Source organism: Felis catus, chromosome A3 (genome assembly GCF_018350175.1).
Source record: "Felis catus isolate Fca126 chromosome A3, F.catus_Fca126_mat1.0, whole genome shotgun sequence".
Taxonomy (NCBI): Eukaryota; Metazoa; Chordata; class Mammalia; order Carnivora; family Felidae; genus Felis; species Felis catus.
This window is the reverse complement of record NC_058370.1, coordinates 55358435-55374332: the sequence shown is the minus strand read 5'-3', so window position 1 is coordinate 55374332 and position 15898 is coordinate 55358435. Positions and strand designations below refer to the sequence as shown.

Genomic DNA, 15898 nt, shown 5'->3' with positions numbered 1-15898 from the left:
CTCTTTTCTAGTTGATTCACTTGAGGACTCTGCAGTCAATTTGGTTCTTGATTTATCCCTTGAGTACAGTATTACCCTTCTGTCTGTGGTTTTGCTTTCTGTGGTTCCAGTGATCTGTGGTGAGTCCCAGTCCAGAAGCACATGATCCTCTCTCTGCCATATCAGAAGGTCATTAGTAGCCTAATACTACGTTACAGTGTCTACATCACTCACCTCACTTCATCCCATCGTGTAGGTATTTTATCATCTCAGACTATATTATCACCTAATAATATGGTGAGGAATTATGAATTAGTAAATATGTGTTAATTTGCTTTTAGCTGAGATTTTTTTTTTTAAGACAGTGCTACTTTTCCTCATCCTTTCAGGAAACTGCAGAGTATTTCTAGCAGATTCTTTATTGGCTTGCTTTTATTTTTTCAAAACTGAGATTGCCTATAAGACGTAGACGCCCCTTGCAGTCAACACTTTATTTTCAAGTTCTGCCAAATAACTTCCTCGTGACTTATCTGAGTCTTAGTTTTCATGAGAAATCCAGCTGTGGGATGGAATTCTTTACATTTTCATTCTCTTCCTGGACTCCTAAGTTAATGGTAAGTTTTATATTTGAAAATGATGCCAGTAACAGCTTGAACCGAATTTGAAAGTTGGTTGGATTTCCCCCCTGTAATTATGGAGCGCTCACCCCCAGCTGAAGAGCTGTCCTTTAGTCCTCCCCGCTAATACTCTCCCCCAGGCCTGGAGTCAGTAGCCCCTTGGCCAAGATGTCTGACCAGCCTTGTGTCCGACTGTGGGAACCAGGCCTGAAGTCTAGGTGGTCCACAGGTGCTGTAGGCTCTTGGTGGCCCTGCTGACACCGGTTAGATTTGGAAAGATCTGGCTTATTGTTTAATTTTTAACATTTTCCTCAGTTTTTTATTTTAACATTTTTCAGATTTCCAGGAAATTTGAATATTCAACGAATACAAACATGCACATGCATATATACGTATACTTTTCACATAGATTTGCCAGTTAATGTTTTGCCACATTCCCTTTCTCTCTGTACATTAAAGCTTTTTTTGAATAAGCCGTTGAAAATGCAGATATAACATTTAACCCCTGAATGGTTCAGCATGTACCGCTAAATACATACAACCTTTATACCATTTTTTCCACAATACCACTATTGTACCTAAATGCAATTATAATAATTTATAATGTCATGCATTATATAGTCTATACTTAAATTTTCTCAATTTTCTCCCAAATGCCTTTATAGCCAGCTAGTTTTGTAGAACTCAAGACCATTTGTCTTCTACAGTTATCCCACATTCTGGCTTTCTACTTCCTTGTGATTAGATTTAGAGTATATACAGATACTTCTCCCATGATATTGTGTACTTCTTGTTCCCTCATACCGGGAGGCACATCGTGAGTTTGTCCCACTTATTGATTGTACATCTTATCCCTTGGTTAAAACTAGTACCGCTAGACCTCTTTATTGTAAAAGGAACTTCTTCCCCGCCTTGTAACTGGCAGGTAATACTTTGGATTCATTTGAATCCAGGTGATACTAGGGTGATACTTTGGATTCATTTGAATATTCCATTCCCCAGTAACCTTTCAGCCAATGATTTTAGCATCCACTGGTGATCCTTGGCTGAAATTGGTGATTACCTTGAAAGTTATAAAACAATGATTTTCTACTTCTGCCATTCCTTCTATTTTTATTTAACTGGTATTCTTTCATACAGAGGCTTTCCTTTTCTCCTCGCCCCCTACTTCAGAACTCTGGAAAAAAGAGAAAGCCAGTGAGCCTGTGTGTGTGTGTGTGTGTGTGTGTGTGTGTGTTCACAAGCACACTCTTCAACATGTGCATATTGAGCATGTTACAAGGCACAGTCATTGTTCTTTTTGATGTTCGCGTTGTCCCAGGTATGGCCAGTGGGAGCTCCTTGAAGCTGGCTTCTCTGTCTTTTTGAGCACTTCCTTGTTTTCTGGCACAGGAAAGTGTCTCAGGCTTATTTTATACTTTTCCTGCCTAAGGCCTAACCATTTCTCTGCCATACGCTGGCTGTTCCTTGTACTAAGAAATTGTATTTAGAAACTAAGATCTGGATGCTAGGGGCCACCCATTGTTCCTAGAGTTTCATTGCTTCTATGCGCTTTCAGGGGACACAACTAAAAACTAGTATCTTTTAAATATTAGAGGAATAATGTAGGAAATCATATTTTTTAAAGATCATGAGTGTGTATTGATTTGTCTCATTCAAACTGACATTTCTTTTATATTTGTATCTCCTCTACAGTAAAATTTTGGTCACTGTAAAATTAATATATGTATTTACTTTATGCTATGTAAGATACACATAATATTTCAGAATTTTAGTATTAATATTCCTGACGCTAAGCCTTCCAAATAAAGTTGGGGATTTCTTTGCAATTGTTTTTGTCATTAGAAGTTAGGTTTATTTGTTTATGTCTGCATTAAGTTTTAGAGTTTGTTTTGAAAATTTTAGTCTTTAATGTATATGACATATTCACGCTTCAGAGGACTCGTCCCCGTGCCCCTCACCTGCTGCTGCCCACCCCTTAATAGATGATGGTTTTTTTTAGTTTCCACTTTACTTTTCCCTGTGGAAAGAAGCCGATGTATATCCCCCCCCCCATTCCTGTGTGTATTATCTTATTTCTTTTTCTTACACCAAAGGTCACACTCTAAGTACATTTCTTTTGCATCTTGCTTTTACCTGTCTTTTTTTTTTTTTTATGGCTCGAGTGCTTGATGGCAAGGGTGTGCCATCATTTATGCAACCAACCTTGGCGGGGGGTGGGGGGGCGGTGCTGAGTGTTTCTCATATTTTATTGTTATAAATCCATGAATAAGCTGTATGTTGGTTTTGCCTGTGGGGGTGTAGCTTGTAAAGGAATTCACCATGTTTTTTCTTCTAGTACTTGTTTGATTTGATTCTCTGTGTTTAGCCGTCTGACTCATTTGAAGTTTATTCTTGTGTATGCTGTCGGGTTTGCATCCACTTTTATCATTTTCCAAATGGCAGTCAGTTCTCTCAACATCACTTATTAAAAAGTCCACCTTTTCTCCTTCAGAGAAGGAAGGCTGAGGAGTCTCTGGTTTTAGAAAGAAAAAAAGTTCACAAAATGAGCCCTCTGATGTTTGATCTAAGAGTGTCTTCGGTGTCGGTTTTATTGCCAAGAGGCCGAATGGGAGAATGAAGCTCGACCCAGAGTCACAGGCGGGCTCCCTAATATAATGGAATTTACAAGCCCCAAATTACAGGCCCCTACTTTCGGGGGCAGAATCTGGTCTAGCACATTTCCTGTGAGGGTGGGCAGAGAGGCCCATCGTGAGAACAGCCTCTCTAAAAGAGCAGCACTGTGTTTCCATGAGCTGCCAGTTCATTTAGAGTTCAGATACAGAGCTAATAAGATCCAAGGCCACAGACTTCTCATCCGACACCCTTCAACAGAAATGACAATGCATGTGGTTTGCTTTTCATTGTGAGGAGCGGTGTTGGAGAAGAAGACGCTGGAATGAATGGCTTACGCAGTTGTCAAGGTGGTGGCGTACGGGGAGGCGAGGGGCATTTGGAAACGTGGGGGTGAGATTTGTCACAGGCACTGGGGATGTTACTGGCATAGGTTGTGGAGAAGGGCCGGCGTGCTGAGTGACCTGCAGTCCAGGGGAAGGGGAGGGCTGCCTGCACCAGAACTGTCCCACTCAAAATGCCAGTAGCATCCCCATTGAGAAACAGACATTTAGGAGAACTTGGCTGGAAAAAATGTAGCTTAAAAGCCTCTCACAACTTCTAGGAAGAGTTCAAAGAGTGTCAGAAAACGTCGGGGCTGTCACGGTGGATGAGACTTAGAGCCTGCTCTTTTCGGTGTTCAGTCTTTGATATTTGCACCGCCAGCGGGGAGTTCGAAGGGGTGCTCCTGAGCACAGAGGTTGTAGACGAGTGCCTCTCGTTTGCTTTCAAAAAAGAGAAGTTTGCGGTATCACCTCCGTGTTTCAAAGTTGTTAATAACCAGTTTAATAGTTACAAATTATTTTTATTTGGGGGGATGTGGATGTGGTGATTTTACTATCCCATTGAAAAGATTATGAGATGAGATAATGTGTATGAAACTCTTACTTTGCAATCTGGCATGTAATAAGCACTCAGTCACTTGTGTTTATATTAACTGTTAATGAACCTTTGTGTGTCTTTTCAGAGAGCTATTGCTTACCTTTTTCCAAGTGGTTTGTTTGAGAAGCAAGCCAGGCCAATAATGAAGGTAGTTATCTTAATATTTTTTAAAAATTTCACTTCGGTTTCTACGTTACAGTAATTTATCTAATGCACTTTAATTTATTTTACAGCATCCTGAACAGATTTTTCCAAAACAGAGAGGTAAGTTGGCTCAAGAATGAATGAACAGCTCTTCCTGTACTGCAGTGTTACGTTGCATATCTGCAGCCGCTCGCACATGGTGGAGATGCGCTCCTGTGTCATGGCCATCGTGAAGTCAGCCAGTGATATTTTATACCTAATGAGAAATGACTGCAATTTACAAACTGTTTTCTTAAAGTGAGTTATATTACAATCAGGTCAGGTTAGAGTTCGTGCCTATACTAATGTCATACTAATCCGTTTGCATTCTTATATGCTTTTTTGAGGAAGAGTGTGGAACAGATCTGCTGAAGCCTAATGCAGTTTTTTTTTTACTTGAAAATTTAAAATTTTTGTTCATTTTGGAAGCATGTTTTCACTGAATATAGATCCTCCCCCCCTTTTGATCTTTCCTTACTTTATTGATATAATTCCATTGTCTTTTGTCTTGCATTGTTTCTGATGAGCAGTTAGCCATCATTCTTGCCTGGCCCTCTGTTTTCTCTGGCTTCTTTTAAGCTTTTCTCTTTATTTTTTAAATGTGTAAAATTAAATCTTGAAGAAGACATACAAACCAGGAAATCATGTATTTACTGTTGTCTAATTTACATTAAAAGCCTATTCCCCAGTGTGGACTGGTGGTACTTGTCAGTTAATTTAAAAAGTACTAAAGCCAGAAATCACTTCTTAAAAACACTTGCTATAAATTTACATTTATTCATCAATCTTTTCCTATAACCCTAGAGGGTATTTTTCTTTGAGTAGGTATCTGTTTCTCCCTGTTTCTCTGGCATAACCCTGCTGTCGTTGACGTATCATCAAAGTGTTTTAGGTTTGGTTTCCTCACGGTGGAGCACAGAACTTAGACTTTTCAAGAAATCTGAGTGCAAAATATTTCTTCACTTCTGCAGACTTTTTCTGTAACCACACTGAAGATGGACAAACTTGGTTTTTTGGTAACCTGCCTTTCAGTTTTTCTAAAGCATTCAACTTCATTTTCATAGATGCGAAAACTGTCTTTTCTGTTTCCACTCATATTTCATCCGTTTATGTAATACTTAACTCAGGTAACTACAGAAGGAGGTACAATTGTAATAAACGGGTTTGGGAACGAACACGACTGACTCTTAGTAAGCATGTAACTCGGCAGCAAAAATGTGCCCGGTAGAGAAGAGCCCAGTAGCCGCAGATGCTCGATGTGCAGGCAGCATTCATTACTCAGTATCTAATTAGAGCTGATTAAATAGAGATTGGTAGGAGAGCAGATATTTCTATAAAAAATGTATTTGCGTTGCCTTGATACTTCTGCTAAGTCTTAACCTGTGTGCAGAGCCAGGCCTTCTTTCATTCTGCTGCTTCCCTTCTCTCTTCGAAATGAGAACTTGTATTTTGAATCCCGTTACAAGTATTAGGGGTCTTTTTATAAATACATTCTGTCTTTTTATATTTTCTCATTTCTTTGACATGGTTGATTGTAAACTATAACACCAATTCAATTAATAGCTCTTGGAGACATCATACATGAAGGCTGTGTTACAAGTACAGGTCAAATTTAAAGATGCAGCTCACTTTAGAAATAAAACTGCATATACAAGGCATACACACCCAAACCTAGTAGTGTTTCTGTAAATGTGTAACTGATTTTTTTTTTTTTCTTATCTTTAGTGGCTTGTCTATTTGTCAACCTCACAGGCTCCTCACTTACGTGTCTTCTTCTCTTTGTTCTGTGTATCTCTACTCTTTGCATCTCTTATGCATCCGCCCCTGTGAGGCTGTTTCTTTCAAATCTCACCAGCTTCTCAGTATTAAAAGTTTGTTATTACATCACTTGGAATGCAACACTGAAACTTCTAGAGATCCCTGCAGAATGCTTGTTATTTTGGAACTGTGTCAGTAGCAGTAGGATTTTATTACACTGCAGTTAACTGTATTTAAACAGGACTCCTTGAGAATTAGCAAATTTCCTTTTGCCACCTACCTACCAGTTTTGCTGTACTTTGTAAACATAGGCAAACTGATTTTTTTATGTTTAAAAATACCAGGGAAATTTAGATTTGACTAGACTATGATGTTTGGAAAGTGCCACCTCTTTATTAAAAGATGAAAGCTTCCAGATTGAGTTAACATAAAAATCCTGCTCTGCTGTTACAGGCAAGTGATAAAAATATCGGAAAAAACAAAGATCTATACCAGATTGGTGACAGGCTCAAGGAATAGCACCTAATACTAGATGAAATGGAATTCAAGGAGGTCGGGGAATGGTTCGATGAGACAAGAATGTTAATTTATATTGATAGGATCTAATATCCATTAAGTGGTTTTGACGACCATGAACCTTTTTGTACCAAGCATTTAGCATTGAAATGTTCATAGCAAAAGCTGTTAACTAAGGCTCTAAAGAATTTGAATAACACAGCATGATTTTATAGCTACACATACAAGTACAAAGAATACATTTTTCTGTATGGATGCTAATGGAATATTAATAGAATTATATAGGTCATAGAGAAAAATCTAACAAATTCCAAGAATTTATATAGATTAGATTTTCTGTCTTAAAATCAACAGAACCATAAAACTGTTGGATTAAGGAAGAAATCCAAATTGAGATTACAGATTATTTAGAAATGTAGAACAATGAGAACGGTTCATAGCAAACCCAACGGGATATGGGCAGGTGTTATACAGAGGCACACATGTATTTGGCAGACATTAAGAAAGACTAGAAGTAAATGAACTAAGTCTTCAGTTCAAGAATGTAGGAAAAGAACTCTATTGAATGAAGAAATTTGGAAGAAGAGGTAGGATAAATAAAACCAACTGGTTCTTTGAAAATTGATCAACTTCTGGCAAGTCTGGTCAAGGAGAAAGGAAAACATAAAAGGACAGTATTAAAAGTTTTAAATAATATTCAGAGGGTATTATTAAAGTGTAAGATTGTTTTGGGGTAGCTTTATTCTAATTTGAAGAGTATCCTAAGTAATAAAAATGACCAGTATTTATGGAAACATAGAGCAAGTCAGGCCCAGCTCTTAGTGCTTTGTAGGTATGTCCTCCTAATCCTCACAACAGTCTTGTTAAGTAGATACCATCGTGTTCCTCATCTTACAGACGAAGGAATTGAAACACCAAGGACACACAGCTAGGAAGCGACTGAGGCAGGATGTGCACAGGCCCCAGCAGTCGTTGCTCCAAAACACTGCCGCACCCCACTGACGCTCACACAGGTAGTTTAAAGAAAAATATGATTCCCCAAATTGTCCTAATCAGGAGAATACTGGTTAGACTCAAAGCTAGAGAAGTCACAGGTAGTCAGAGAGGAGCAAAGCCCAGAGCTTCTGTCCGTGAGGTCTGTCATACCTTGGCCAAAGCTTGAGCTTTTTAACATGTTGCAGAGCAGAAAAAAAGAACGAAAGCTTGCAGAGTCACTTTAAAGGCTCACACAATTATTAGATCTAGACATGAATCGCATAAATACCTGTAGTTTGTTCTCACTAAATAAAATGATAGCAAACCAAATAAAGCATTATATGAAAAATGTGCCAGAACCTTTTTATCCCCAGGAATATAAGGATGGCTTAATATTAGGAATTTATTAATGTGTTATTTGAGTCAGGGGAAAAAACATTTTCATAGATGAAAAAAAGGTAATTTAACAAAATTCAGCGTTTTGGGTTTTTTTTAATGTTTATTTTGAGACAGAGAAGGAATGTGTGCATGCATGAGCTGGGGAGGGGGGGAGAGAGAGAGAGAGGGAGAGAATCCCAAGTAGGCTCCTTGCTGTCAGCACAGAGCCTGACCCAAGGCTTGATCTCACACACTGTGAGGTCGTGACCTGAACTGAAACCAAGAGTGGGATGCTTAACCGACTGAGCCACCCAGGCACCCCCAGCATTTATTTTTTGATGAAACTCTTAAACTGGAACTAAACAGAAACTTTCTCAGTTTGAGAAACAGAAACACATTAAATTAAAAAAAGCTATCATTGGATTCCTTTACCTTAAGTTCAGAAATAAGTATGTCTCCACTTGCCCCTGGTACTCGGTATTGTTTTGAAAGGCTTAAGCAGTAGGATTAAAAAAGGCACCGAAATTAGGAATAAGTCAATTATTATTTATAGAGGTTAGGACTGCCCACTTAGAAAATACAAAACCACAAACTTAAAAACTACATTAGATTTACAGTAGAATATCATTATTTAAATATCTGAATATTGGAAACATTCAAATTATCAATTATTCTAATTTTTGAAAATGATACTCCGTTACAAAAACATGCCGCAGTATCGGTGAAGGATGAAATGCTAAGCATGCAGAGATGATATGAGCATCCTGCCAGTTGATGACGAGGTGGTCAAAACCACACAAACCAGTATGGGATGGAGCGTAAGGATGATCTAATAAGTAACATGATGGTCTCATTGGTAACAAATAAATTGCAATTTTTTTTTCTCTGCCTGTATGTATTTTGGTGGACAGGAGCTGTTTTAAAAACACCGAATTGCAACATTACAGATAAATTCATGTCTGTGTGTACACATACAAAAATATGTGTCTGTGTGTATTCTATTTTTTTAAATACTTTTCTTCTGTATACTTCTTACTCATCTTTGTTCTAATCTTCCATCTATAATTAAATTATTAAAGGCTGCCCATAACTCCTTTTGCTAAAGTTTCCTTTGTCATCTCTTTATTGAAAGGAGTTCGTTTTCTAGTCGATTCTTCAAAGAGGGCTCATAGATACAAAAATTTTAGAGCTCTTATGTGTTTAAATTGTTTTCCTATAGCCTTGATACTTAAGCACAGCGAGGCTGGAGGGAAAAATCTTTGGTTCACGCTTTCTTTTCTTGAGTTTCTTGAAAGTGCTTCTCTGTTGTTGCTTTGCTTTGGCTGTTGTTCTTGAGAAGTCTCATATCAGTCTAGTTATCTTTCCTTAGGAGTCATTTAACCTCTTCCCCTGGTGGTCCTAGAGATTCCTTATCTTTGTTTAGTAACTTTATGAAAGTATGTCATTGAATTGACTGGTAAAGGTTAGCTTTACTGTGCTGCTGATGAGCTCTTTCAGTATGTAGATTCAGGTCCTTTACATCCAGAAAGTTTTATAGATGTTAGTTCTGTTCCATTTTTTCTTTTTGTCCTTTGGGTCTCCAATTATATAAATGTTATTCCTTCTTTGGTTGCTTCCCACATCAGTCGTGGTCTGTCTGTCTGACTCCTCTTCTTCCTTTGTCTCATTTTCATTTTCTTGTTTGTTTTTCTACTTTTTCCCCCAATGTCCTTTATTATATTTTAATCTAATTCTTCTTTGAGTAACATATAAGTCAGTCTACATTTCTGATGATTTAAATTTTTTTTTTAATTTTTATTTATTTTTTGAGAGAGAGACAGGATGTGAGTGGGTTAGGGGCAGAGAGAGAGAGGGAGACACAGAATCCGAAGCAGGCTCCAGGCTCCGAGCTGTCAGCACAGAGCCTGACACGGGGCTTGAACTCACAAGCTGTGAGATCATGACCCGAGCCGAAGTCGGACGCTCAACCGACTGAGCCACCCAGGTGCCCCTACATTTCTGATGATTTTAGCTTTTTCTTCTGTTTCTTCTTTGATTGTTTCATTTCTTTTAGTTTTTTGTCCATTATGATCCCATGTTTCGAAGATTTGATTCAGGGTATGTTCCAGTAAACCCAAATGCTTGTTTGAAGATACTTAATTCAGTTTAGAGTGTTGCATTTCCCCCTTTCCTTCTGTTTTGCCTTTGGTTTGGGTAACATTTTATTCTGTATACCTCTTACTCATCTTTGTTCTAATCTTGCATCTATAATTAAATTATTAAAAGCTGCCCATAACTCCTTTTGCTACAGTTTCCTTTGTCATCTCTTGGTTGAATGGAGTTCATTTTCTAGTAGATTCTTCAAAGAGGGCTCATAGACACAAAATTTCTTGAGCTGAACATTTGGATTATTCTCATTTTCTGTTTTAACTTTGTAGCAGTCTTTAAAAAATAGATGGAAATAGGTGTCTGCATTTCTGTGGACAGAAGTGTCCTATTTCTTAATCCACTCAACGGAATTAAAAAAAAATTGTATCCATAAGATGACAGAATTGGGTCAAGACTTAAAAAGTTCATTATGAATTAAGAGATTTAGATTCTAGAATAGAATTAAAGTGGCTAGTTGAAGGATAAACATACAACTATCAAATAATGGGTAAGATTATACCAGTAAGTCACAAGAAAAGCAAAGGAGAGAGATCAATAAACTATTTTAAAATTCAGAACTTCTGAATTGGAAAAAAGACACTATAAATTTAAAAAGCAACTAGAGTGCCTAGGTGGCTCAGTTAAGTGTCAGACTCTTGATTTGGGCTCAGGTCATGACCTCACGGTTTATTAGATCGAGCCCCACATCGGGTTCTGCCCTGACAGCATGGAGCCTGCTTGGGATTCTCTCTCTTCCTCTCTTTTTGCTCCTCCCCACCCCCTCAAAATAAATAAACTTAAAAAAAAAAAAAGAAAAAAAAGCAAGCAACAAACTAGAGAAAATTTGAAACAAGACAGAGGTCTGTTATCTAGAATAAGTACTGTTAAAGTTAAAAAAAGCTTAAGAGAAAAATAGGCGATTCATTAATGAAAATACAAGCAACCAGTAAACATAGGAAACTATCAGATCAGAAACCATGCTCTATAAAACAATGAGAAGAAACCATTATCCCTTATCAGATTGGAAGCTGTAAGTATTACGTGTCGGCAAAAAACTAGAAACTAAATGTTCACCAATTTAGTATAGCTAACTAAACTGTCAGAGAATCCTACTGTGGAGTAATATGCTGATGATCGAGAGAGGTAGTTCTAGTTGTGTTAGTACAGATAAGACACACTGTTGGGTGAGAAAAGCAAGTGAAAATGCTGTAGGATTGTCTTAGTCCATTCAGGCTACCACATACCAGGTGGCTTACAAATCACAGAAATTTATTTCTCCCAGTTCTAGAAGCTGGGAAATCCAAAATCTCACTCTAGTGAAGGCCTGCTTCCTGGTTCATAGACGACTGTCTTTCCCTATGTCCTCACATGGTGAAAGGACCAGGGATCTCTGGGGTTCTTTCTGTGAGGGCACTCCTCATTCTATTTATGAGGGCTTTGCCCTTATGACCTGATTACCTCCCAAAAGCCCCACACTGAAATACCAGCACATTGAGGATTAGGTTCCAACATGAATTTGGGGGGGCAGGGGAAGACAAAGAGTCTATAGCAAGTATGTAGGGTAAATACAGCTTAATATCACTCATGTTTTTAAAAAAACCATGCAGACAGTTCTATTTCAGTAGGTGTGTGTATATGTATGTATGTGTGTGTGTGTGTGTGTGTGTGTGTGTGTGTATACACATACACACACACACACACACACACACACACACACATAACATACATATACTGAGAGAGTCCAGAGCTGTAAACTTTAACCTTGCCTCTGGCAAGAGAATTCTAATATTTAATCTGTATGAGAGGAGTGAGTAAAAGAAATGTTCAGAGGGAAATTCATAGCATCGAATGCATATGTTAGAAAAGAAGATCTAAAATCACTTATCTAAGTTTCCATCTTAGGAAACTAGACAAAGAGCAAATTAAATCCAAAGTAAGTAAAGGAAAAAGAATGATAAAAATTACAGCAGGAGTCATTGAAGTTGAACACAGGAAATCAGTGGAGAAAATCAACAAAAGCTGGTTCTTTGATCATAGATTGTATACATCCGTTTTATGTTATCAGTAAAATCGATGAGCCTCTAATCAGGCTAACTAAAAGAAAGGAGCGAGGATACAGATTACAAATACCACAACTGAAAGAGAGGATACCACTACAGATACCAGGACATTCAAAGGATAATCAAGGAATACTATGAACAGCTCCATACCTACAAACTGGATTATCTATGTGAAACGGACCCAATTCCTTGAAAAATACAATCTGCCAAAACTTACTCCGGAAGTAGACACTTTGAATAAGCCTATGTCAGTTAAGAAAATTGAATCAGTAATTAATATCCTAGAAGACCTTGGGTTTGGCCATGGCTTTTTATATACAACACCAAAGGATAAGCTGGATTCCATTAAAATTAAAATAGTCTGCTGTGAGAAAGACACTGTCAAGAGAATGAAAAGCCACAAAGAGGTTGTAGAAAATATTTGGAAAAGACCTATCTGATAAAGGACAGTTACCTAAAATACACAGAGAACTCTTCAACTCAACAGTAATTTCTTACTGTTGATGACCCAATTTAAATATGAGCCTAAGTTCTTAGTAGATACCACAGAAGATCTATGCGTGGCACATAAGCGTATAAAAAGATGCTTTGCATCAGCGAAATGCAAATTAAAGCAACCCTAAGATACCACTACACACCTTTTAGAATGGCCAAAACCCAGAACACTGACATTATCAAATTATGCCAAGGATGTTGAGCAGCAGGAGCTCTCATTCTTCGCTGGTGGAAATGCAAAAATGGGACAGCCACCCTGAAAGATATAGTTTGGCAGGTTCTTACAAAATTAAGCATCCTCTTCCCCTGTGATCCCAGCAGTTGTATTCCTTGGTATTTATCCAGAGGGCTTGAAAACTTAAGACCACACAAAAACCTGCATACAGATGTTTAAAGCAGCTTTATTTGTAATTGCCCAAACTCGGAAGTAACCGAGATGTCCTTTGGTATGTGTATGGATAATTAAACTGTGGTAGGTACAGACAACGGAATATTATTCAGCACTTTTGAAAAGAAAGGTGCTGTCAAGCCTTGAGGAGACTTAAATGCAAATTACTGAGTGAAAGAAGCCAGACTGAAAAGGCTACCTACTGTATGATTCTAAGTATAGGACATTCTGGAAAAGGCTGAACTATGGAGACCGTGAAAAGGTCAGTGGCTCCCGGGGATTGAGGGGAGTATGTGGAGCACAGAGGATTTTTAGGGCATTGAAACTACTCTATGATATTATACTGGTGGATCCAGACCCCACTGAGTATACAACACCAAGAATGAACCTAGTGTAAACTATGGCCAGACAGAGTACGTTCACTTGTAACAAGGATACCACACTGTGGGGGGGGGGGGGGGGATGTTTATAATGAAGGTGGCTATGCATAGGTGGGCGCAAAGATAGTATATGGGAAATCTCTACCTTCCTCTCACTGTTGCTGTGAGATATTCTAAACCAAAAAGTCTACTAAGGAAATAGTGAAAGGAGAGTATATTGTGTAAAGTTAATTTTATAGAAAACATAGTTAAGTGAGGGAGGGGGCAGTGTCCAGAACAACAGAAACTTAAACACAGACACAAGTTAACAAAAACATGCAAGAGATTTATGTTGAAAATTATGCAGCTTCAAGATCATAAGTGAAAATCTGAATAGCTGAGAAGAAAGACTTCATGTTCCTGTAAGGAAAGATTGCAAGGTTGCTTCTTTTCAAAGTATTAATTAGCGTAATTTTCATCAGAGTCCTGGTAGGACTTTTGGGGGAAACTCAGAAACTTTATTCGAAAGAGTAAATGTGCAAGAAGCAGCGAGAAGTGTTTAAAAAGAAATAAGAATAATGAAGGAAACTTACCCTACCAGCTATCAAAATGCAGCAAAAGCTTCTTTGAATCATGTGGGGTAGTGGTGCAGTATTCCGACAGACAGACCAGTGGACCAGATTAGAGGACGCAGCGTCAGCATGCTTGTTGATGTGAATTCTAAGACAGTTTTTCAATTTTAAGATCTTTGACAACGGGACTCATTTTACAATTAACGTAAACTATGATGATCAGCTTTTTTTTCCTTCTCTCTTTATAGAACATACAGGATAGGGCATCTTAAAATCTGGGACATCTTTAGATTGAATGAAATATCATGAAATCAAATATATATACATGCACGCACATACATACTCAAGCACTCACACTCATGAAGTGAGACCCAATTCAGAAACCCCTCCAAGTTTTACAGTAGAGTTGTATCTGCAGCCGTGAGTTTTATCTTTCTAGGGCACATTCTGACTTGAATGCTTTAACGATACAGTGAAAACGGATTGCAGAGTAAAGTTCTAAATCTTGGAAGATATGCAGGATTTCATGAAGTCTATGAAAATGATGTGGGAGAAGTATTTAATTCATCCATAGCCATTGGCAAATAAGAATTTGGTTTTCTTTTTCAAGCTGAAATCCCTATCAAGACTTTCCTTCATAATTTATTAGAAATTTTGGTCTTCATTTTACATATGTTCACTTAAAGTGGCCTATGTGTAATGTCAGCTATCCTCAGAAGACAAAAATATCCTACTTATTGTACAGGTGGTATTTCAACAAAGCATAGTATCAGAAGATTAATGGGATAATGACTCTTTGCTGGACAAAGTAATAACTTGGATTTCTGCCTCACGAACACAAATTTCATAAAGGTGAAATTTCTGCACATGAAAAAAATAAAAATTCCAGAAGAAAATATAGGAAAATAGTTTTTAGGAAGCCAGTCTTGAAGCATGCTCGCTCAATAGGAGTGATGTTGTCCCTGAGGTGGCATAAAAGGGTGCATAGGAGGTGAGAAAAGTCTGAGCTGTTACAATGTTTATGGCCCTCCAGAGGGCCACCATGTACATCAACAAATATGCGGTGTATTTGTGGTATTGAAATTTCATGGAGACAGAGGCATTTAGAGCAGGAAATGTCTAACAAGACTTCTTAGTAGAGGTGATAGTGAAAAACAGTCAAGAAATGGTGCCATGGAGGAAGTGACTGTGTCACACGTGCTATGTTTCACACATGCTATATATACACATGCTATAGACACACACACATATATATACATTTTAAACTTACTGGTTATGAAAGACCTGTAAACCAAATTAAAAGGTGGGTGACAGATTGGGAGAAAAGAGTTTTCAACTTATGTAGTGGACAAAGGAGTGTACCTTTAACATGTTGGTGTTCCCACAAATGGTTAACCAAGAAACAACTCAGTAGAAATAAGGGCAAAGGATGTGGAGTTAGGTTTAGTTTATGTAGTGCAGTGACTCCATTCCTCAGTTTATTTGGTGTTTATTAGATGTGAATGACCATCTGTATTTCAAAAGGAATTACACATAACACCTTCAGGGGCCCCTTCTGTTTTAGACGTTTAAACTCTCAGAGGTATGTCACCACAGAGTTGGAACAAATAATGCGGCATGGAAAAATCCATTTAGTGTTTTCCTTTGTTATAGTGTGCTTTTTCCTAATGTCCTGAATGTACGATGTCATTGACTTTATCCATTTTCCTTTTAAGGAATATGGGGGCGTACTGTATTTACAGCCAAACTTAAATGTTTTTGTTCTAACAAGAAGATTTGGGCTATTTATATGTGTTTATTTAAAACAAGTTCTAGAAATTCTCATGGTGAAATATATAGGAATATGTTACCAGATATAAGCGTTGTTTTATGTTAATGAATATGGAATTTTAAATGTCCTGAATATTTACATGTTAAACATGCTGAACTACGTATTAAAATACTATATATTAATGCT

At 37.8% G+C, this 15898-nt stretch overlaps 1 protein-coding gene across 1 annotated transcript in view; it reads left to right on the top strand.

The window, feature by feature from the left end:
• MRPS9 (mitochondrial ribosomal protein S9) overlaps positions 1 to 15898 on the top strand; it is a 65912-nt gene that overhangs the window by 28187 nt on the left and 21827 nt on the right. Inside the window, exons 3-4 of the mRNA XM_006930030.5 lie at positions 4216 to 4278; positions 4364 to 4394. Of these exons, the coding sequence (XP_006930092.1) occupies positions 4216 to 4278; positions 4364 to 4394 (94 nt within the window). The remainder of the gene's footprint in view (positions 1 to 4215; positions 4279 to 4363; positions 4395 to 15898) is intronic.